Genomic DNA, 23,369 nt, shown 5'->3' on the forward strand with positions numbered 1-23,369 from the left:
TTAGAGTAAAAGTCAGAATCCTTACAAGGGCTGAACTAAGTTCTACAGGTCAAATCCTGCCTAGGCCTGTTTTTGTAAGGCTCATGAGCTAAGAATGGTTTTTACATTTCTAAAGGGTTGGTTTAAAAAGCAAAGAAGATTACGCAACAGAGACTTTATGTGGCCTATAAAGCTTAAAATATTTCCTGTCTGGTGCTTTTACCAAAAAATAAATGCCCACCCTTGCCCTGGTCAGTCAGGCCTGTGACCTCAATGGTCCCTTCTCCTAGTATTCCCCCCACATTGGCTTGCTTTTCCTTGTGTACTTCAGTCACACTCCTGCCTTATGGCTTTTGCATTGGGCTGTCCCCTTTACCTAGAATGTTCTTTCTCCAACTCTCTGCTTGGCTAACTCCCTTATTGCCTTCAAGTCTTTGCTTAAATGTCACTTTTCACCCAACCCCCTATTTAAAATGCAGCCTAGTCCCCGGCATTCCTGTTCCCCCGGTCTTGCTCTGGTTTTCTGTGTATCACTTAACACCTTTAATATACTTAATGATTTTTTGTTGTTGTTTTTACTAGTTCTTCCCTCTGTTAGAACATAAGCTTTCCAAAGACAGCTCGATAATTATTTTTTATTTATTGAAAATGGAATACAGAGTTAACATAGTTCTGTCAAGGTAACTCTTCTAAACTCTTAATTCTACTGAATAGGATAAAACATGTATTACTGAGAATGTTGTAATAATTTGTATGTTGAGTTTATGACCAATAAGAGGGTATCCCAGCCAGATATCTTCTGAACTTTATGATGGTGACCAAGTATCACATTCCCTTGTAGTGCTACCACCCACAGAAATAGTGAGATAAATGACCCTTCTCAAGAGATCTACCCTGTTGGTCCTAGTATCTTCCATATAGTTTTGTGTTTATTAATTATCTTCCCCTGTAATTCAGGATGCTTAGTGGACACTTTTCCTGATTGGATGAATAATTATACCCAGTGGATCTGATTAGTGGATAACTCTGAGCACCTAGGCAGGGTTTTGGTGATCTGTTGCAGGATACTGTCCCCAACTTTAAACTTTTAATAACATTTATTGTCACTGATTTATCTGAGGAGAATTAAAAGGTTTAATTAGCGGAGCTTGTGAATGATAAAAATTGGAGAAGGATAGGAAACTCTATAGGTGACTAAATCAGGCACCAAAGAAGGGTCAATGAGCTGGGGGTAGTGGGGCAGGAGTTGGAGGAAGGACATGATTGTAACTGATAAAATGCAGTACAGATGAAAGTATAGCTCTGTACTAGGGTCTAAACAGATGAGATACCAAAGGAGAAAATACAACATGATTACTAAAAATATTTGATTAAACCAAAAGAAGGCAGAAAAAGAGGGAAAAATGGCTTTAAGGAACAGATGGAACAAATGGAAAACAAATAGCAAGATGATAAACTCAAATGTACCATATCAATAATCACATTAAGTATAGATGGTCTCAACACCCCAATTAAAAGGCAGAGATTGTCAGGTTGGACAAAAAAGTCCTATCTGGATGGACCTAGAGATTATCATATTAAGTGAAGTAAGTCAGACAGAGAAAGACAAATATCATATGATATCACTTACGTGAAATCTAAAAAAAAAATGATATAAATGAATTTATTTACAAACCAGAAATAGACTCACAAACATAGAAAATAAATTTATGGTTACCAAAGGGGGGGTATAGCAGGGATAAATTAGGAGTTTGGGATTAACATACACACATCACTATATATAAAACAGATAAACAACAGGAACCTACTGTATAGCACAGGGAACTGTATTCAATATCTTATAATAACCTATAATGGAAAAGAATCTGAAAAAGAATATTATATATATGTATAACTGAATCACTTTGCTGTACACCTGAAACTAACACAACTTTGTAAATGAACTATATTTTGATTTTAAAAAATGGTTAAAAAAAAGAGAAAAAATCCTAACTATATGTGCCTACAAGAAATGTACTTAAAGTGACAATGACACAATTAGGTTACAAGTAAAAGGATGGAGAAAGATATACCATGTTAACACTTGTCAAAAGAAAACTGGAGGGGCTCTATTAATATCAGACAAAAATAGATTTCAGAGCAAAGAATATTATCCAGGATAGTTATTTCATGATAAAATAGGGGTCAGTTAATCCAAGGGACATAACAATCTTAAATGTTTATGCACCTAATAACAGCTTTAAAATAAAGCAAAATAAAGCAAAAACTGATAAAACAAGAAGATGAAACCATCAAATCCACAATTATAATTGGAGATTTCAGTACCCCAATCTCAATGACTGATAGAAGTAGGCAGAAAATCAGCTAGTAAAAGGCTAAATGTATGTGACATGTACCTGTGATCACAGTGGAATTAAATTAGACATCAATAACAGAAAGAGCCTTGGAAATATTCCAAAATATTTGGAAACTAAATATCATACTTACAAATAATTCATGGATCAAAGTTATTTGAGTGGAATAAAAACATAGCAGAGCTAGTGAGATGTTGCTGAAGCATTACTCAGAAATTTTATAGCACTAAATGCATATGATAGAAAAGAAGAAAGGTCTCAGCTTCTACCTTAAGAAAGTAGAAAAAGGAGAGCAAATTATAAAGTAAGGAGAAAGGATATAAATAAAGATCAAAGCAGAAATTAGTTAAATAAAAGCCAGAGCAAAAAATAAAACCAAAACTGGTTCTACCAGAAGTTGAATAAAATTGATAAAATCTAGCTAAGACTCATCAGGAGATAAAAACAATTACCAATATCTGGAATAAGAGAGCTGACATCACCACAGATTCTACAGGTATTAAAAGGGTAATAAGGAAATATTATGAACAACTACTTGCCAATAAATTTAACAACTTAGATGAAATAGGCAAATTCCTTGAAAGACACAAATGGCTCAAACTCACTCAAGAAAAAAATAGATAACCTTAATAGCCCTGTATCTATTAAAGTAATTCAAAATTTAGTTAATCTTCCCACAAAGAAAAATCTAGGCACAGATGGCTTCACTAGAGATTTCTACCAAACATTTAAGGGAAATATAACACAATTTCTACACAAACTTTTCCAGAAAATTTATGAGGAATAGTTCTTAACTCATTCTATGAGTCCACGATTATCCTGATACCCAAATCAAAGACATTACAAGAAAACGACAGACTAATATCCCTCATGAACATAGACGCAAAAATTCTAAACCAAATTTTAGCATTCCTGATAAAAACTCTGCAAACTAGGATAGAAGAGAACTTCCTTGACCTAGTAAAGGGCATCTATAAAAACCCTATGGGTAGAGAATGGACTTGAGGACAGCGGGAGTGGGCAGGGTAAGCTGGGATGAAGTGAGAGAGTGGCATGGACATACATACACTACCAAATGTAAAATAGCTAGTGGGAAGTAGGTGCATAGCACAGGGAGTTCAGCTGTGGGCTTTGTGACCACCTAGAGGGATGGGATAGGGAGGGTGGGAGGGAGGCGCAAGATGGAGGTGATATGGGGATATATGTATATGTATAGCTAATTCACTTGTTATAAAGCAGAAACTAACACACCATTGTAAAGCAATTATACTCCAATAAAGATGTTAAAAAAAAATCCTACAGGTAGCATTATACGTAATGGTAAAAGGCTCATTTATCTCTAAGATCACTAATAAGACAGGGATGTCCACTTTCACCTCTTCTATTCAACTTTGTACTTGTAGATTGCAGACTATGCAGTCAGGCAAGAAAAAGAAATAAAAGGCATGGAAAGAAAGAAGTAAAAACCTGTATTGATGATATGATCACCTACTCAGAAATGAAGGAATCTACAAAAACCGTAGTTGAGTTACTGTATGAGTTTAGCAAGGTTACAGGTTATAATATTGATATACAAAGAGCAATTGTATTTCTCTGTAGTAGAAATGACAGAACCAAAGTTGAAATTTAAGAGTATCATTTGGAATAGCATCAAAAAATATGAAACAGAGATACTCTGACAAAAGAAATGAAAGACCTGCACACTAAAAACTACAAAATATTGCTAAGAGAATGAAAGACCTTAGTAAGCGAGAGATACACTTTATTCATGGGTTGGAAGACTCAATATTGTTAAAATGTCAGTTCCCTCCCAAATGATTTATAACTTCATTGTAATCCCAGTGGACTTTTTAATAGAAATTGACAAGTTGGTTCTAAAATATATATGCAAATGCAAAAGACCTAGAATAAAACAGCTTGGAACAAAAAGTTGGAGGGTTCACACCATCTGATTTCAAGAATTATAAAGCTGGAGTAATCAAAGCAGTGTGATATCAACATAAAGACATATTAGATAGACAAATAGATCAGTAGAACAGAATAGAGAATCCAGAAAGAAACCTACACATGTATGGACAATTTTTGACAAAGGTGAGAATGCAATTCAGTGGAGAAAGGACAGTAGTTTCAACAATTGGTGCTGAAACAATTTGATAGCCACGTGCAAAAAATATGTTGGACCCATGCCTCATACCATATACACAAATTGATTCAAAATGGATCACACAACTAAATGTAAAACCTAAAATTATAAAGCTTATAGAGAACAGGAGAAAAATCTTCATGACCTTGGGATAGGCAAAGAATTCTTAGATATGACACCAAAAGCATACTCAATAAAAGAAAAAAATAATAAGTTGGAATTCACCAACACTAAAACCTTCAACTCTTCAGAAGACACTGTTGAAAGCATGAAAAGACAAGTCACAGACTGAGGAAAATTTTTGCAAAGCATATATTTGATAAAAGGTTACATTGAGAATATGTGAAAAAAGAAAACAAACAATCCAGTAAAAAAAAAAAAAATGGATTAAGTATACAGTTCACCAAAGCTGATACACAGATTTCAGATAAGCACTTGAAAAGATATTAATCTTAGGAAATTGCAAAGTAAAGCTATGATGAGATACCACTTCACACCTATCAGAATGGCTAAAATTGAAAATACTGGCTATATCAAATGCTGGTGGTTATGCAGAGCAACTGGAACTGCTGGTGGGAAAGTAAGATAATACAACCACTTTGGAACAAAGTTTGGCCGTTTCTTGAAAAGCTAAACTTACATCTAGCCATTTCACTCCTAGGTATTTACCCAAGAGAACAAGAAATATATGTCCATACAAAGACTTCTACATAAATGTTCATAGCAACTTTATTTGGAATATCCACAACAGGAAATTGCCCAGGTCTGTGAATAAACCTGTTGTGACACAGCCATAGAATAGAATACTACTCAGCAATAAAAAGGAATGAACTATTGCTGTACACAACAATATGAATGAATCTCAAAATAACTGTGTTGAGTGCAAGAAGCCAGACTATAAATAGCACATATGGATGATTCTGTTTATACAAAACTCTGTGAATAGCCGTAATGACAGAAAACAGATCAGCGATTGCTTTGGGGTTGGCAGGGATGTATGTGGAGGGTTAGAGTGGGGTTGGTGGTATGAGGGGATTACAGTGGAATCATGGTGGTGATGGGCATGTTCACTGTCTCGAGGGCTTCAGAGGTGTGTACAAAAGACCAAAGTTATCAAATTGTACTCTTTTAAATATGTGTGCTTTGTTGTATGTTAATTATAGCTCAATGAAGAGAGTAAAAGACTATCCGTGTACCAACTGAGATATAGGTGGCTTAGAAAGCACAGATGTTTGCCCTGAGAATAAATAGATCATGTAATAAAGCACCTGAAAAAGACTATTGAAAACCTAGGTTGCAATAATAGAAAAACACTAAATTCAAAATGATCATCTTCTGCTCTGTGTAGATAATAAGTCCATATATGAGGATGTAGAGAAACCAGAGTCTATTGAGAGGGGAGTGACCAGGTTAGTACAGAAATTCAAAGTTCTGCCATGAGAAACAGTTGAATGAACTGGAGGTGTGATGTAGAGAAAGAATAAAATTTGAGCCCTAGAGCTCTTAGTAAAATGTTTTTAGGGGATCATCTAATATCAGATAAGGGAAGCTTCCAGACAGTGACAGGAGATAGAAATAAGGCCCCGTGAGTGGAGGAAAAACAGGGAGTCCAATTTCATCCTGATATTAGGGAAAATAATAAGTAGAAGTTGGCTTCCATGGGAGATCGCAAGGTTCCTGTTTCTGGATGTGTATTGGTGTGGGCTAGGTGGTCACTTAGGTCTTTTAGAAGGAATTCAAGCTTTGTACGATTGACACATTGTTATATCCAACGCCATATTTTGCAAGGTGCCTTTGTAGAGAATAGGCCTCCGTCTTATTTTGAGGTAGAATTATTTGTTGTTATTATTCTCACGATCCACATGAAGAAAGCTCTTGTTTCCTAGAACACCTGTTATATTAGAATCAGAGGTGGTATTCACTCCTAGCTCTGCCAAACCCATGGTAAAATTTTGTCTGTTTTTGCTTTATTCATTATATCCATGGGCATTTTCTCACTCATTTCTTGTGATCTTGTAGACAAAATGATAAATATAACGTTTGAGTGTTTCTTTCTTTGTAGTGTGTTGATGTTTTTACTTGTTCTGTATGGTACACAGTTGCCATATTAAGACTTGTCTATAATACAAATAGATTACTCCCTTAGGAACTGTGCCATACCTTTTAAAGAGAATTTGAAAACTACTTTCCTTATACTTTTAGAAAACACGGTTTATCTTACCATCCCTATTTTTAGGTAATTGGGGCATGGGCGTGGGGTGGAGTGGAATTTGTTCTTTCATTGCTGACAGCCCCATAGATCTGCATACATAATGACTGGTTACACACTCTGCCCACTGCATGCTATGTAAAGGAGGTATAGCTGCCTTGCTCAGCTTATCCTTGGTTCCCTTCATCACTGTGAATGCATGTGTTCACAGTGTTGAATAGCTATATTCACTCATTTCATGAGAGGAGTAAGTTTGCTGGCATATTTAAGAGGGGGGAAGGGAATAGCCTTTTCATAGCATAGCCATCTAACAGTGACTCATGGTTACTAAACTTGTTTAGAGTAATCTTTGACACCAGAAGGTTATTAATAGGTTTTTTTTTTAGTCCATGATCTTTCAGCTTAGTATACTCAGACATTTTCTTTAGTGGAGAGACACATATGTGTGTAGAATTTTTTTTTAATTTAGAAATTAATATGATAATAGAATTGGTCTCATTATTAAGTATTTGGCACCAGCAATATTTCTCAGTTTACTTTTAGATTCCATCTCACATCCTTTATCTTAATTTACTTTAAGAACTTCCTTTTTTTAATGAGATCATCTAATCCCTTTTTGAGAATGAATTAATATTTAAGGCAGTAAAATAGATTGATATATATTTAGAGGACTTTGTTTAAAATGATTCTTTTGCTAAAGAGTGGGTATAGTGGGATAGGGAGGGTGGGAGGAGGGAGATGAAAGAGGAGAGAGATATGGGAACATATGTATATGTATAACTGATTCACTTTGTTATAAAGCAGAAATTAACACACCATTGTAAAGCAATTATACTCCAATAAAGATGTAAAAAAAAAGTGGGTATAAAGAAACTCAAAAAAAGAGAAGACTATAAGACAAAATAATAAATGATTTAAGCCTCCTCCTCCTCAAAAAATCTGGGTTCTTTGAGGCATTTCTCAATAATAATAACTAGTTACGTGTAAATTATACATGTAAATTATAAGTTACGTGTAAATTATACACTTGGTTGTGTAAACTAATAGGGAACAGAAGCAAGGAAAATTCTGCTTAATCATTTCAAAATTGCTTCTAAAAAAGATGACTATAAAGAATGATTTGCATTTGAATTATGTTTCCTTATGCTGAGCTCCATCCTTACAGTAGTTAGCAGGACAGTTTTTTTTGCAAAAGATAACAATAAGAGTAATTACTGTCATCACTTCCATTGTCATCTTTTGCAGAAGATTCCCAACTTGATTGAATTCATAGACATTTTAGTGCCCTTATATATATATATGGGCAGATAGATGGACACATGGATCAAGTTTTGTCCCTGTTCTTAAGGAGTTTATAAGCTAGTAGAGGAAATAGGTATGTAAAACAATATAGTGTAGAGATACTTGGAGGTATGAGTGAAATTCTATGGGAACCAAGAGGATAAAGCAGTTACTACCTCTGTCAGAGACGGGTACATTAGATAGCATTAGGTGACATTTGAAGTGGTTTAAAGGTGTTTGGCAGGCAGAGAGTGAGAGGGAACAGAATGTGAAACAGACTAAAGCATGGCATATCCAGAAAACAGTGACAAGTTCAGGGTGACTATAGGAGTTACTAGAGGAGAATGGTAGGAAGTGAAGCTAGAGATGTAGATTGTGGTAGATTGAAAAGTGCCTTATTTACAACCTAAAGATAGACTGAGGGAGCTGAAGAAATCTGCAGTTGTTGTTGTCCTGCTTTGTTTTAAATCTTTATCGTTAGATAATTTTTAATTCACAGGAAGGTGCAAAAAAGTATACAGGGTGATCCCATGTACCTTATACCCAGTTTCCCGCAATGTTAACATCTTACATAACTATATACAGTATCAAGACCAGGAAGTTGACGTTGGTGTAGTCCACAGGCCTTATTCACATTTCACCAGCTTTACAGTTTTGTGAGTGTATGTGTGTAGCTCTGTGCAGTTTTATCACACGTGTAACCACTACCACAATCAAGATGCAGAGCTCTTCCATAACCGCAAGGCCCCCTCCTGCTATCCCATTATAGCCACACCCATCTCCTCTCCCCCATCTCTAACCCTTGCTGGCAACCACTAATCTGTTCTCCCAACCTATAATTTTGTTATTTCAAGAATGTTTTGTAAATAGAATCCTATAGTATGTAACATTTTGAGATTGGCTTTTTTGCCCATTCACCTTAATTCCCCATATATCTGTGCAAGTAGTTGTGAATATCAATAATTACTTTTGATTGCTGAGTAGTATTCCATTCCATGAATGTACCATAGTGTGTACATAGGGTAAATGTTTAACCATTCACCCTTTGAAGGACATCTAGAGTGTTTCCAGTTTGGGCTATTACAAATAAAGCTACTATGAACATTTTCATACAGGTTTTGTGTGAGCATAAGTTTTCCTTTCTGTAGGATAAATGCCCAAGAGTACAATTCTTGGGTAAGATCATGTTTAGTTTTTTTTTTTTTTTTTTTTTTTTTTGCGGTACGCGGGCCTCTCACTGCTGTGTCCTCTCTCGCTGCGGAGCACAGGTTCTGGACGCACAGGCTCAGCGGCCATGGCTCACGGGCCCATCCTCCCGGACCGGGGCGTGAACCCGTGTCCCCTGCATCGGCAGGCGGACTCTCAACCACTGCACCACCAGGGAAACCCCATGTTTAGTTTATAAGAAACCCACCAACCTCTTTCCCATTACATTCCTACTAGTAATGTTTCAAAGTCAGAGATGGGGTGAGATTGGAAGTGTTGTAAAGATAGACATAATGGCAAAAGATTAACTTGATAAGAGGACTCTGATGACAAGGAAAGCTTAAGGGTAAGGAGGAGAAGCAAGATGTGAGACTAGATTTCTGAGGGAGGATTGAAAGGATTTGATGGGTGTCCACATTTAACTTCAGGTTCACATATCCTTTGGCCTTTACTTCTACCCACCAGATATCTTTCAGAGCATGAGTGAATAAACTGTGGCCCAGGTCAGCCCATTACTTGGTTTTGTAAATAAAGTTCTATTGGAACACAGCCATACCCATTCATTGACACATGGTCTGTGGCTGTTTTCCTGCTGCAGTGGCAGAGTTGAGTAGTTGTGACAAAAACCATATGACCCACGAAAAGAGAGCTACGTACATATCTAAAGAAACTTGATAAGATACTTCTTTTAAAATTTTATTTATTTATTTTTGACTGCGTTGCGTCTTGGTTGCAGCGTGCGGGCTTCTCATTGCAGTGGCTTCTCTTGTTGGGGAGCACAGGCTCTAGGCTCACGGGCTTCAGTAGTTGTGGCATGTGGGCTCTAGAGCGCAGGCTCAGTAGTTGTGGTGCACGGGCTTAGTTGCTCTGCGGCATGTGGGATCTTCCCGGACCAGGGCTCGAACCCATATCCCCTGCACTGGCAAGTGGATTCTTAACCACTGCACCACCAGAGAAGTCCTGATAAGATACTCTTGATGAGATAGATTATAACAGGATTCTTATTGCGTGAGAAATCGGGGGTGTGGTGTGCAAGGCAAGTGTTGTTCTGTGTTTGTTTTGCCTTGTTTTTTAAGGGTGTTTTTTTTTACCCATTTTTAAAAATTGAAGTATAGTTAATTTACAATGTTGTGTTAGTTTCAGGTGTACAACAAAGTGATTCAGAAATATATATGTGTGTGTATATTCTTTTTCAGATTCTTTTCCATTATAGGTTATTACAAGGTATTGAACATAGTTCCCTGTAGTGTACAGTAGATCCTTGTTGTTTATCTGTTTTATATATAGTAGTGTGTACGTGTTAATCCCAAACTCCCAATTTATTGCTCTTCCCTTCCCCACACTGTCCCCTTTGGTGACCATTAAATTTGTTTTCTGTGTCCGTGAGTCTGTTTCTGTTTTGTAAATAAGTTCATTTATATCATTTTTTTTAGATTCCACATAGAAGTGACATCATATGATACTTGTCTTTCTCTGTCTTACTTCACTTAGTATGATAATCTCTAGGTCCATCCATGTTGCTGCAAATGGCATTATTTCATTCTTTTTTATGGCTGAGTAATATTCTTGTTTTGCTTTTAAACTTAATGTTCCACAGACGTGCAAAGGGTGCTCTGGAGAAGCAGGCAGGCCATGGTTTCAGGTGTTCTTTCTCCCTTTATCCACTTTTTCAATTTTACCTTATCCTTATTGGTATGTTAGGGTTCTACACAAGGTCTTTACTTTGAAAAATGATGGCAGCAGGATTAGGAAGTGTGATTATCAGTGGCCCCCAAAAGCACTTAAAAACCATTGATTTCGATGACTTCTGACATCTCTTCAACACTTAAGATATTGTGATTCCATACTGAGGCATCCCTTCAGACTTAACATATTCAACTCAAAAATTCATTTTCTCTGCCCCAGAATTGGTCTCTCTCTTCCTGAGTGACTGGTTTAAGAAATATTGCCTTTCTGGCTCAAAACCTTAGAGTCATCAGATTCTTTCTCTTTACTTAAGTATCTTTTTGACAAAGTCCTGTTCGTTTGAAACCATTACGTGAGGGGAGAGGAGGCCGAAATTTGCAGCTTCTCCCTCTTTCCCTTTTTGTAAGCACTCTAGGTAATGTGGGAGCGTGGGTGTGTGGGTACATATGTGTATGCAAGAGATCTATGCTTCCTTCATTAAGCCTGATAGTTTTAATTGATTTCTATATTTCTGTCTATATGAAGTGTTATGTTTTAGTAATATGTTCATTCCAAAAATTCAGAAAATTCAACAGAGTATAAAAGGCAAAATAAAGCTCATCCTAATTCCACTCCCACATGAAATGACTACTGTTACGATAGTGGGATATCCTCGCAGATTCTCATGCATATTCTAGCTCTCTCCCTCTCTTTCTGGGGCCGGTAAGTTACTAAACACGAGGTCATGCTATTCTAGGTCCTTGTTTGTTTTTTAATTTTTTAAAAAATATTTATTTATTTATTTTTGGCTGCGTTGTGTCTTCGTTGCTGCGTGTGGCTTTCTCTAGTTGTGGCGAGCGGGGGCTACTCTGCGTTGCGGTGTGCGGGCTTCTCATTGCGGTGGCTTCTCTTATTGCAGAGCACTGGCTCTAGGCACGCGGGCTCAGTAGTTGTGGTGCACAGGCTTAGTTGCTGTGCAGCATGTGGGACCTTCCTGGACCAGGGATCGCACCCGTGTCCCCTACATTGGCAGGTGGATTCTTAACCACTGCGCCACCAGCGAAGTCCCTGTTTTTTAATTTTAGTGTTAACATCTTTGCATGTCAGTATAGATCTACTTAATTGTTTTTAAAGCTTGCCATAATCTTCCATTTTATGGGTACACCATGATTTAACCAGTTCAGTGGGATAACTTGTAGTTCTGATCCTTTGCTATTGTAAATGACACTGCTTGTACGTAACATCTTTGTGTAATTATGTTTCCCCAGGGTGAATTCCCTAGAAGTATAATGGGTGATTCAGAGGGATTGCACCTTTTAAGGCTTTTTGATACATTTTGCTAAATTGCCCTCCAATAAAGTTGTACCAATATATTTTTCCACTACCGGTATATCTTCTAGAAGTCTTTGCCTCTAATAGGAGAGGGAAAATGTTTCATCATTTTAAGTTAATATCACGATAAAGTAGAATATTTTCTTTTAAGGTTATTAGCCTTTTAATTTCTCAATTAGCCATATCTATACTTTAAGCGTTTTACTCTTGCTGTGTTTAAGTGTGCTTTATATATTGGTAAGTTGGGCTTAACAAGTAACTTTATCTATTAAAAATTGGGAGCCAAGGGGAGGGCAGACCCAGTGTTGTACTCCAGCAGATAAACCCTGTACCTCCATCTGTGATGAGACACCTCCCACCGTAAGGCCAGTTTGGGATCTACTGAGTAGTTGGGCCTTGTTGGGTCCAGAAGAGGTGTGGGTGATAAGGGCTACGAGCACTTCAGGGATGTGGTCTGGAAGCATTTGCGGGTGAGTGAGTAGCTCCTCTGGTCTTCTAAAAATGTGTTTTTGTATCACTACTTGGTATCTGAGTGGTTGCCACTGATGACGGTAAAATGGTACAGGGATGGGTACTGTGGAAACATTGGGTTTAAGGCAAGAGATTTAGTATGAAATCTGAATTCTTGGAAGTCTTGAAATAGGCCACTTGTACAAATGTTTGGCTTGCTAGTTGCTTTTTTTCCACCTCGCTGTATTTTTTTAAAGAGAAAACAGGCAGTGGGAAGTCTCACAGCCTTACTTCTAATTGGGGATATCATTATGGGCATGACGCTTAAAATTTTGAAGTAGTTACTTGTCTCCTCACCCTGGGAGGGGAAGAAGTATAGTTGTGATATTGTTACTAGTGAGGTGAGAGTAGTAGGTGTGAACTTTGGAATATTGGTTACTGCTTAAGTAGATCCTGTACCTTAAATTGTTTAATTTTTAAGTATTTTTAAAAGATACTAAGTAGAAATAAAGTCGTTATCAACTGGTTGTGGAAGTCACTGAGGCTTCATGGTACAGGATTAGTATGCCTGCCCCGCACCCTACCCCGGCCTTGACTCTGAGCAGCTCTGCCAAGCCTCAGACTCCTTCCTCCATGACTCTGCTCAGCTGGGTGTCCCCAGACTCCCACTATATATGTGGCTGCTTAGTAGAATCATACAGGGTAAACCACTTCTCAAAAGCCGCAAGAAAACAATCAGGAGCCTAAAATTCTGTGTCTCTCACCTAGACGAGTCAGCAGTGTGTGAGTTAGTGAGGCACAGTTCACATCATTTTCCAGTCAAGTGAATGGGCTTATCATGAGGGGGGTGCTTCTCACATGTTTCTCTTCATCACCATGTATTTATTAAAACAGTTGGCTACTGTTAGTAGACTGTACCCATGAAACATAATATAAGGCTCACTGGCCACATAAGTGTAGCATCTGTGTCTCAGAACACCATGTTCTACTGACAAATTGTCCTAGACAATTCAGTTATTTAACAAAATCATGAAGTCAGACCGTGTGTAAATCACTGTCTCAGTCACATTGGAGGGAGGAGGGTGTAAAGAAGTGTAAGCAAGCCCTTTCTAAGGCCCTTGAATGTATGTTAGGGAAATGAGAGGTGCAGATGAGGAGATAGAGCACTGCAAGGCCAGGGGCTGAGACAAGGTAGCAGCTGCTGTGGCATCAGGAGGAGAATGGCAGGAGGGGGGAATGGGCCGTGAGAGGGGAGAGGAGTAGTGTGAGCATTTGGGGTCACTTGAGAAGAGACAAAGCCTCCAGGGCGAGAGAGTGAGAGTAGATGACGGGGCAGAAGAGAATTGGGAGAACCTTTATTTGGAATTTGAGATCTTAAGAAATGGAATAGATCCCACCAGGCGTCGGGCCCAGCAACCTTGCATGAGGCCACACAACTGGCAAAATTGCAAGGGGGGACTTGAGGCAAGGCCAGCCTCCTTTTCATGTAGGAGCCCTTTCCCCAGCACACATATATAGAGCCACCAGCCTGGGGATTACGGAGAGCTGCCTCTTACCTGTGAAGTAGAAGCAAAATAAGAGGATTGATTAGCTTTTAAGGCTGATAAAATGATTACAAAAGAGTACCCTTCACCCTGCTTCCCCAGATGTTAACATTTTATGTAGCCACCGTGCAATGATCAAATCAGGAAGCTAACATTGATACAATACTGTTGACTAATCCACAGACCTTTTTCAAATTTCCGCAGTGTCTGCTAATGTCCTTTTTCTGCACCAAGATGCAGTTCAGGATCACACATTGCTTTTAGCTGTAACATCTACTTACTCTCCTTTAATCAGGAACAGTTTCTTTGTGTTTGACATCATGACCTTGACACTTTGGAAAAATACTGGCCACTTATTTTGTAGAATGTTCCTTAATTTGGGTTTGGCTGATGTTTCCTCATGATTCAATGCAGGTGATGCCTTTTTGGCAAGAAAGACCACAGAAGTGATGCCATGCCCTTTGCAGCGGGTCCTTTCAGGAGGCACACGAGGCCAGTAGTCTCAGTACCATTCATGATGATCACATGGTTAAGTGGCGTCTCTGTGTAAAAGTACTATTTTTCCTTTGTCATTTAGTAAGTCTCTTAGGGGAGTGAGCATCTTTGTCTAAAATTTCCCCAGGTGATTCTGGTGTATCTCCAGGGTCGAGACAGAGGATGGCAGAAATACATCAAGATGGATCAAAGAAGTCGAAGATGTTTTCACTAGATTTCCAAATGGGGGAGGTGAAGCTAGATGTTCGGATACGGAACAGAGAAAGAGAACTAAGTTCTGTTGTGGAAAGTGAAGCAGTTTTGAAGTATTTGCTGCTGGGAGTAACTGGTTGAAAAATCAATCCAGTTTGAAGGAATGTTTCTGGCTGGAGTGAAAGCAGTTGAACAGCATGAATTTTAGGGAACCAGGTGTGCACAGGTTCCATCACCTTCTCTACCCTGGGGGCTGAAGTAGAGAAAGTCTTCAGTAAAGGACACCCCACATTGTTTAGGGGAGCAGGAGACCTGGAGCTGTGAGCACGGGCAGCCCTGAAACTTTGTCTTAACAGGACAGGTCACACGGTCATTAGGGAGCCCGGTGGATTAGGTGTCATGATGATCTCAGCAGCTTGACCATGGTACAGTGTGTGAGGAGCTGTGTGAACAGCTTACTTAGTAGGTGTGAGGAGACAAGCAGGGGGGTGGCAGATAAGGAGGATGTGGTCAGAGAGGCAGAGAACGTGCTGACATAATGCAGGCTGGCCAGAGAGGGGGGCCTGGGCAGGGTCACTAATGTGAATGCTGATGAAGGGAACCAAGTAAAGTCTAAACAAGAACAGCCAAGTTTATTTACTCTGTATGTGTGTCTTCATTCAGTAAATTCTTGCTGTATCACCTTTTCTGGTGAATCACTTAATTTCATAAGCTTTTCTGATCATCTTTTAGTAATATTTGGTCATGTTTATTTCTTTTTCAAGCCTTTTTAAAATCAACTTGTAATTGTGTTCAACTTGTAATGGGGAACAGAACTCACACAAATGGTTGAAATATACATAAAATTAGAAGTCGTCAATTGGAATATGAACTTGATTGCTCTCATGTATCAGGACTGTTAGTAAACAATAAAGTTGATGAATTTTAGTTTTTCTTTTATATCATGCTGCTGATTATCCTGTGTCGATGGTAACTAACCATGGAAATACCCAGGTTTGGAAGTCACTTGTCCCCAGTGCCATTCTCTACTTCTCGGTAGTTTGAGTAGCCTTTTACCTGTTAAGCCCAATTCTAGCCTTTAGCTTTCTATCTGGCAGTGTTTGTGGCACTGGTTTTCAAGGCGTGGTTGGTAGGCCTATTTACGTGTGTAGACCTATACACAATACTTAGTTATTTGTTAGAAATCTTAAAAATTTAGGGGTGATGTGTGGGGAGGAGTGAAAGGAGGGAAACAGAAGCAGAAATTAGATAAGCCAATTGTTACCAACTTAGTAAACACTTTGATCTATTTCTCTCATTCCCTTTGTCATTTTGCTCTTAAAAAATTAAAATATGAACTGTAAAACATTCAAACAAATCTGAAATACAGAAAGTGCAGAGTGAAAGTATTCTTCTTGCCCCTCCCCATAGGCATATTGTACTCAGTTTGGTGTGTATCCTTCCAGACTGTTTTCTCTGAGGAAACAGGGAGTTAGGTTCCTTGCTCACCACTGAAACTGTCAGGTAGATTCCCTCAACTTTTCTTGGTGAGGTGTTGCAGAGTGTCCTTCCTTCAGGTCCCTGGATCTGCACTACTTTTTTAGAGGAATTCCTTGACTTTACGGTGTGAGAACATCACATTTCCCTACATCCAGTGTTCATCTGGATTTTGTATCCCAGTGATCACGTATACTCATGTTCAGCCGCTCATCAAGCATGAATGGAGCACCTGCACGCACTGGGCTGCTACTGGAGCAGAAGGAAACAGACATTCATTAGAAATACAAGGAAAAGCAGAGTTATGTACAGCTGTGAGAAACACTGTGAAGCAGTACCAGGTAGTAGGAGAATGTATGATAGAATTGACTTGGAAAGACTTCTCTGAGGAGGTGATCGTTGAGCTGAGCAGTGAAGGAAGAGCGGGAGTTGGCTGGGAGGTGGGGCGGAATATGAGCACGAAGAGCATTGTGGGCATAGGCACCCACATGTGCAGGGGCCCGAAAGGAGCCCAGTGTGACCAGAGCATTGGTATATAGATAGTGGGGGAGGAATTGCAGTGCAGGGTGAGGTCAGAGAGGTAGGGTCAGACCATGCAGGGTTTTATGGGCCATGTTAAAAGGGAATTTTCTCCATCCTAAGAGCAATAGGTAATTGAAGCATTTTAAACACAAAGATTTAAGCATTTTAAGACAAAGGATTTAAGCACAAATCTTAATCATATTTGTGTTATGAAAAGATCATTCTAATTGTGATGTGGAAAATGGACTGTAGGGAATTCAAGGAAACCAGTCAGTAGGCTCCTTAGTCGTCCAGACAAGAGTTATGGGGACTTTGGTGGTGATGGTGGAGTATAAATGGATGGATTTTGGAGACTTGGTGCTGGATTAGATATCGGGGCAGGGTGAGGAAGAGGGAAGAGTCGAGGATGAATCCTAAGTTTCTGACACGTTAAGAGCATCAGTAGTGGCATCTCATTCCCAGAAATAGGGAACAAGGGAAGAACATAGGCTTTGGGGCAAGAGCATGAGTTCTGTTCTAGATGCATTAGGTTTGAGGTACCTTGAGACATCCAAGTAGAGACACTTCTAGCAGGTTGCTTAATATACTAGTAAGAGAACTGGATTAGAGATAGGAATCTGTGAGGCATCTGCATTTAGGTGTTCATTAAAGTTGTGTGTGGATGAGGTTACCTAGGGAGAGATGATAGAATGAGAAGAAGAGGGCCCTGTACTCTGCCTGGAGGAATTCCCAATATTTAAATGGCCCACTCCAGGAGGATGAGCCAAAAAGGAGACAGAGGAGCAACCAGGGAGACAGGAAGAAAAAAAGTAGGGTGTTGGTAAGTCACAGAGGACAGGGAGGAGCGGTTTTAAAAGCAGAGTGTAGCCAACTTCAAATGCTGCCGAGAGCTCATGCATGATGAAGGCTAGAAATTGTCTTTAATGGCAGGCAGGTCGTTGGTGGCTGTCTGAAAGCTATAAAGTACTGGCTGTAGAAGTCTCACGGGATTGGGCTGAAGAGTGAATAGGAAAGAGATGTGGGCTGTAACAGACACAGGGAGGTGTTCTGAGAGGCTTAATTATGGCGGGCAGTAGCTGGGAGGGGGTTATGGAGTCAAAGGAGAGCTTGTTTAGTTTTGTTAGTGGGAATCTAATAGATCATATTTAAAATTGAGTTTGGAGGAATCAGGTAAGAGGGGAGTCGACTATATGAGGAGATAAGGTAACAGACAGGATGAGATCCTGAGAAGGCAGGAGATGAGTGGAATCCAGAAGCAAGGAGGGTTAATATAGATAGGTGAGTATAATGGTTAGAAACAAGGAGGGTTAATATAGGTAGGTGAGTATAATGGTTAGCAGAGGAGAGAATTCGATGGTGTTTTCCTCCCCGCTCATAATGTAGTAACAGTGTCATCTGCTGAAAGGGAAGAAGAGGGCTTTATGTTTGAATCCAGGGTGCCTTTCATCTTAGAAGCACCATAAGTAGCTTTCTATTTCCTCGCTTCTCTCCTCCATTTTTTAAAAACAGCTTTTTTGAGATACAGCTTGCATATCATATAGTTCACCCATCTAAAGTGTACAATTCAGTAGTTCGTAGTTTATTCACCGATAATGTGCAACCACAAACAACACAATCAATTTTTAAAATTCCATCTCCTCAAAAAGAAACCCCATACTGTAGCTATCACTCCCCTTCCCCCCAACATAGTGAGCATTTTGATCTTCATCTTTTGTTCATAGTGAGCACTTCTTCATCCTTTACTATCAGAAAGCATAGAGTATGGTCTGATCTCAGATTTTCAAAGCAGAGTATAAACTGAGACACATGAAGGGTTATTAAGAACCTCAAAACTTTGATCTAGTCAGAGAAGCAGACGGGGCTAAGGTCTATGACGTAGTAGGGTCAGTGAGTAAATTCAGCAGATAATATACTCAGAAAACCTACTAAATGTTAGATACTTCCCTGTCAAAGAGAATCATCTTAAGAATAGAGATTAATAAAATGAAATTGTAAAGGCAACACATGTAATTAGATTATAAGAGAACATTTACTGTTGATAAATGATTTTTATCTCCTGGTCCAGAAAAAGTACATTCTGGGGTACTTACAATTTATATATGGGATGACAACAAACTGCTGTCAGAAATCTAAGACATTAACAGAATAGGGTAGTGACAGCAGACTCAGAGAGGTAAAGGGTCTGCTTACATTGACACTGAATAAGGTTTCATAATGGGATTATTAGGAAGATACTTTGTAAGCATTTAGAAAAGAAAGCAGTAGTCAGTAGAAATCAGCATAGACTTAAGTAAAACGGTCGTACCAAATTAACTTTATTTCATTTCCTTATATTCAGGAAATGTGGAGGAAATAGTATATTCTTATTTTATCAGAATATTTAACAAAAAGCCTTTAGAATATCATTTGGAAATAAGTGTATATGTAAGTGGCTGAGCAGCCATGCCCAAAGATTATTTATAGATCATTACTGAAAAGAGCATGATGATTCAAAGGCATAATGTTAGGCTCCATTCAGTTACTTCCTTTTCGGCATTTTGGTTAATGATTGAGGCCATGCGAGGCATACCTACCTATCAGATTTCAGATGATACAAATATGGGTACAATAGCTGGCATTTTGGATGTCCTTCAGAATTCAGAAATACCTCCACAGTGTTGAATGATGGGCTATTAATGAGATTAAATTAAATAGTGAGAAGAGTTAAAGCCATCATTGCAGTGCTTATTCCGAAGATCTGGCTTTGAATGAATTATATGATATAATTGCAAAAATTCTTAAAGGTAGCCCTGAGCTACATTAAATTTGCAACATTTGCAGGGAAATGGTGGTCCGGTGTCTTGTGCATCATTCCATCTGGATAGAGTTGAAACATTAATCCTGTCTTTCTTAGGAGGATAGTTAAAGTAGCTGAGAGGAGGTTTTTCTGGAGAAGACTATTTAGGGAAGACAGGCAAGCTGTTTTCAATGAGGAGCCAATGAAGATACTACCTTATCTGCAGTGCAGACCCAGGACCAGCCGACACTATAGTGAGGCAATGTTCGTTTCACTATGAAATTTTCTAACAGCTGTCTGATTCTGAAGTCTGCTAATCCTGCATTACTGGACACTGGAAATATTTAAGGTGAAGCAATGTGGTCATTTGGTAAGAAGATTTAGAAGGTTGTAGAAGGGAATACCGTGGACCTAGATGATTCTTTAGGTACCATTAAAGGCTGATGTCCTCTGAATCTGTGCTAAGTAATCTCCCTGAAGTAATTTCTGGTCATAAATATTTCCGTTTATTTAGCTTTTTATAGCCTTTATTTTTCTTACATATCTTTAGTATTCTACTTTGTTGGCTTATTAGCTATAACTCTTTTGTTTTTTTTAGTGGTTCTTTTAGAACTTACAGTGTATGCCTTTTAACTTGTGGTTTGTCTTCAAGAAATATTATACTGCTTCATGTATAAAAACCTTAACACTGCCCCCCTTGGAGCTCTTGTTGCCACATATTCTTGTTCTACATATGACATAACCCCAAAATACAGTTATTTATGCTTTAAACAGCCAGTTGTCTTTTAGAGACTTTTTTTTAGTAATGGAAAAATCATTTCCATTTATCCACATTTCTGTCTCCGGTGCTCTTCATTCTTTTCTGTATACACAGATTTTCATCTTGAATCTCCTCCTGTAGGACTTCCTTAAACGTTTCCTATAGTGCAGGTCTGCTGGTGACAAAATCTTCCAGCTTTTCTGTGTCTTAAAAATTCTTATTTCACCTTCATTTTTGTATAATATTTTTACTAGGTATAGAATTCTACAATGGCAGTTTAGTTTTGTTTTTCCCCCAGAATTTTAATGATGTTCCTCCACTATCTTTTGACTTGCATCATTTCTGTCAAGAAGTCTGTTATTTTTTGATTCTTTGTAATGTTTTTCCCCCCTCTGGTTGCTTTTAGGATTTTCTCTTCACTGAATTTAAGCATTTGCAATTTAAGCAAATGGCTTGGCATAGTTTTCTTCCTGTTTCTTGTGCTTGGAATTTTTTTTGAACTTCTTGGCTCCATGGGATTATAGTTTTCATCAAATTTGGAAAATTTTCAGCTATTATGTCTTCACGTATTTTGTCTGTCCTTCCCCCTCCTTTGGGGACTGCAGTTACACATGTATCAGACTGCTTACAGTCATCCTGTAGCTCACTGCTGTGCTGTCTTTTTTCTCCCTCTCTTTGTGTTTCATTTTGAATAGCTTTCATTGCTCTGTCATCATATTTACTAACCATTTCTTCTGCACTGTCTGCTCTGCTATTGATCCCATCCAGTGTAATTTTTATTTCAGAAATTTTAGTTTTTATTTTTAAGTGTTTGATTTTGGTGGGGTTTTTTTTACGTCTTCCATACCTTTACTTAACATGCTCGTTTTTTCCCTGAATGTACTGACTATAGTTATAGTAACTTTTAATGTCCTTGTTTGATTTCTACCATCTGTGTCACTTTGCAGGGCTGTTACTGTTGACTGTTTTTCCTCCTCATTATTGGTTGTGTTTTCCAGTTTTGATTCTTTCCAGGCTTGCTTTTAAGCTTTTTGGAGAGCAGAGTTTAGTCCAGGGCTAATTTTTTATAACAGCAGAGACAAAACCCTTTGAGAGCTCTGCTTTATGCCTGTGAATATGAGGTTTTCCATCAGGTTGATGGGAGCCTTGCGTGAGCTCCATGGCTCTGTTCCCTGGCCTTGGGTACTTACTCGCACGCATGTGCTTACCAGTACTCAGATAGAGTAGCAAGTGAGTCTTTGCAGGTCTCTAACACTCTCTTCAGCGTAGCTGTCTCCTCTCTGGTACTTGGCCCTGCAGAAGTTCCAAGTCTCCTTGGCCTCCATAGATTACCAGCTCTGTCTCCTCACGTGGAGTTTGCCTGTTCTGCCTGGCTTCCCTCTCCCTGTGACGTGGCCTGGAAATTTTCTCCGGGCAGGCAGTAAGCTGGGGCAATTGTGACGTTCATTTCGTCTGTTTCCCTTCTCTCAGGAATCACTCTCCTGTGCTGCCTGAAGTTCAATGTTTAAAATTCATTGTTTCAAATATTTTCCTCCAATTTTTGGTCTTTTTCATGGGGGAAGGTAAATCTGACCCTTGTTTTTCATCCTGCCAGAAGTGGAAGTTTTTAGTGACTTTTTATTTATTGCCAGTATTTTAGCTTTGCACTCAAAGCCTCTTTCAGCTTCATTTCTTCTGTCACTCGCTTATTCCCTCCACACCTTTTCTCTGACAGGCCCTGTGCTGCTTCCTCTCCCTCATCCCCAGTTCATGCCATTCGTTCCCCTCAGTCTCCTTCTCCCCAGCCAGTTCTTGCTTGGCAGTGTCTCTCCATTCTCATGGTCAGCTCAGGTGCCTCTTCCATGTTGTTTCCCTCCCATTTGAGCAGAACTGAACTTTTTCTCCCTGTTCTGTTTCTACTACAACAACATTGTTTTCAGCGTTCAAGTATACAGGTTGTGAATCTGCTGGCCTTCCCTGTCGAGCACATACGTCAGTCCCCACCTGTGCACACACATGCAGTTTTTGACTCCTGAGGGCCAGGATGGGGCTTGCCCACCTTTGTGTCTTGTACAGGGGTCTGGGGGTATGTAATATATAGAGAAGGTATTTAGCAAGTGTAGGTATGTTATATATGTTTGTGAAAATGAATTTTCTCCTCTCCCCCAAAATCAGGCTACAGAAGAAGTTTCCAAAAATCTGGTTGCCATGAAAGAAATTCTGTATGGCACAAATGAAAAGGAGCCACAGACAGAAGCGGTGGCACAGCTCGCTCAAGAACTGTATAATAGTGGGCTCCTTAGCACCCTAGTAGCTGATTTACAGCTCATTGACTTTGAGGTAAGAAATCAGTTTTTTATTTTTCAAAAACACTAACTATTCGTAGTCATTTTCCGTATGTTCTCTCTGAAACATTTTAAGGTTCCTGTTGGGCTCTTGGCTCAGGGGTACTGACCTGTAAGCATACCCGGGCTGCCTGTCTGATTAGCGGGGCCAACTCAGGAACTCAAGGGTATCTCGGACTTAGGCCAGGTTTTTTCCCCCTCTTTCACTACATCGTATATGAAGTTTTTTAGGTATTTGTTATGCCCTTTCATTTAGGCTGTATTTAATAAACAGCTGCTGGTTTACATAATTCACTGGTTCTTGGCTCTCAAGGAAAAAACAATCTAAAGAAGACCATAGAGTGTTAGAATTTTTGAGGTAGATGAGATCTTAGAGAACATCTAGGTTTTTTTGTTTGTTTGTTTTTAACCTGCTGAGAACTCACTACAGTCGAGATTATATGTGTTTTGTTTGCTTGGCACTGCTTTTAAACATTTAAATGAGGATAACATTAAAACAGCAGGAGATTTTATACACAATTTTGAATTTCTGGCTTCCCTTGGAAAATTTGGCAACATTGGGCCTTGTCGTCTTGTGTGGCCCCTCAGCCCGTGACGTTGGCATCCACACTTGGGTGCGCCACAGACGGCACAGCGTGCTTTTTCTACCTCGGCCTGCTGC

General features: G+C 39.0%; 1 protein-coding gene across 1 annotated transcript in view; it reads left to right on the forward strand.

The window, feature by feature from the left end:
* Window positions 1–23,369, forward strand: part of CAB39 (calcium binding protein 39) — an 85,523-nt gene that overhangs the window by 38,378 nt on the left and 23,776 nt on the right. Inside the window, exon 3 of the mRNA XM_079925226.1 lies at window positions 22,539–22,703. Coding sequence (XP_079781352.1) covers window positions 22,539–22,703 — 165 coding nt within the window. The remainder of the gene's footprint in view (window positions 1–22,538; window positions 22,704–23,369) is intronic.

Source organism: Stenella coeruleoalba (assembly GCF_951394435.1).
Source record: "Stenella coeruleoalba genome assembly, chromosome: 6".
NCBI classification, from domain to species: Eukaryota; Metazoa; Chordata; class Mammalia; order Artiodactyla; family Delphinidae; genus Stenella; species Stenella coeruleoalba.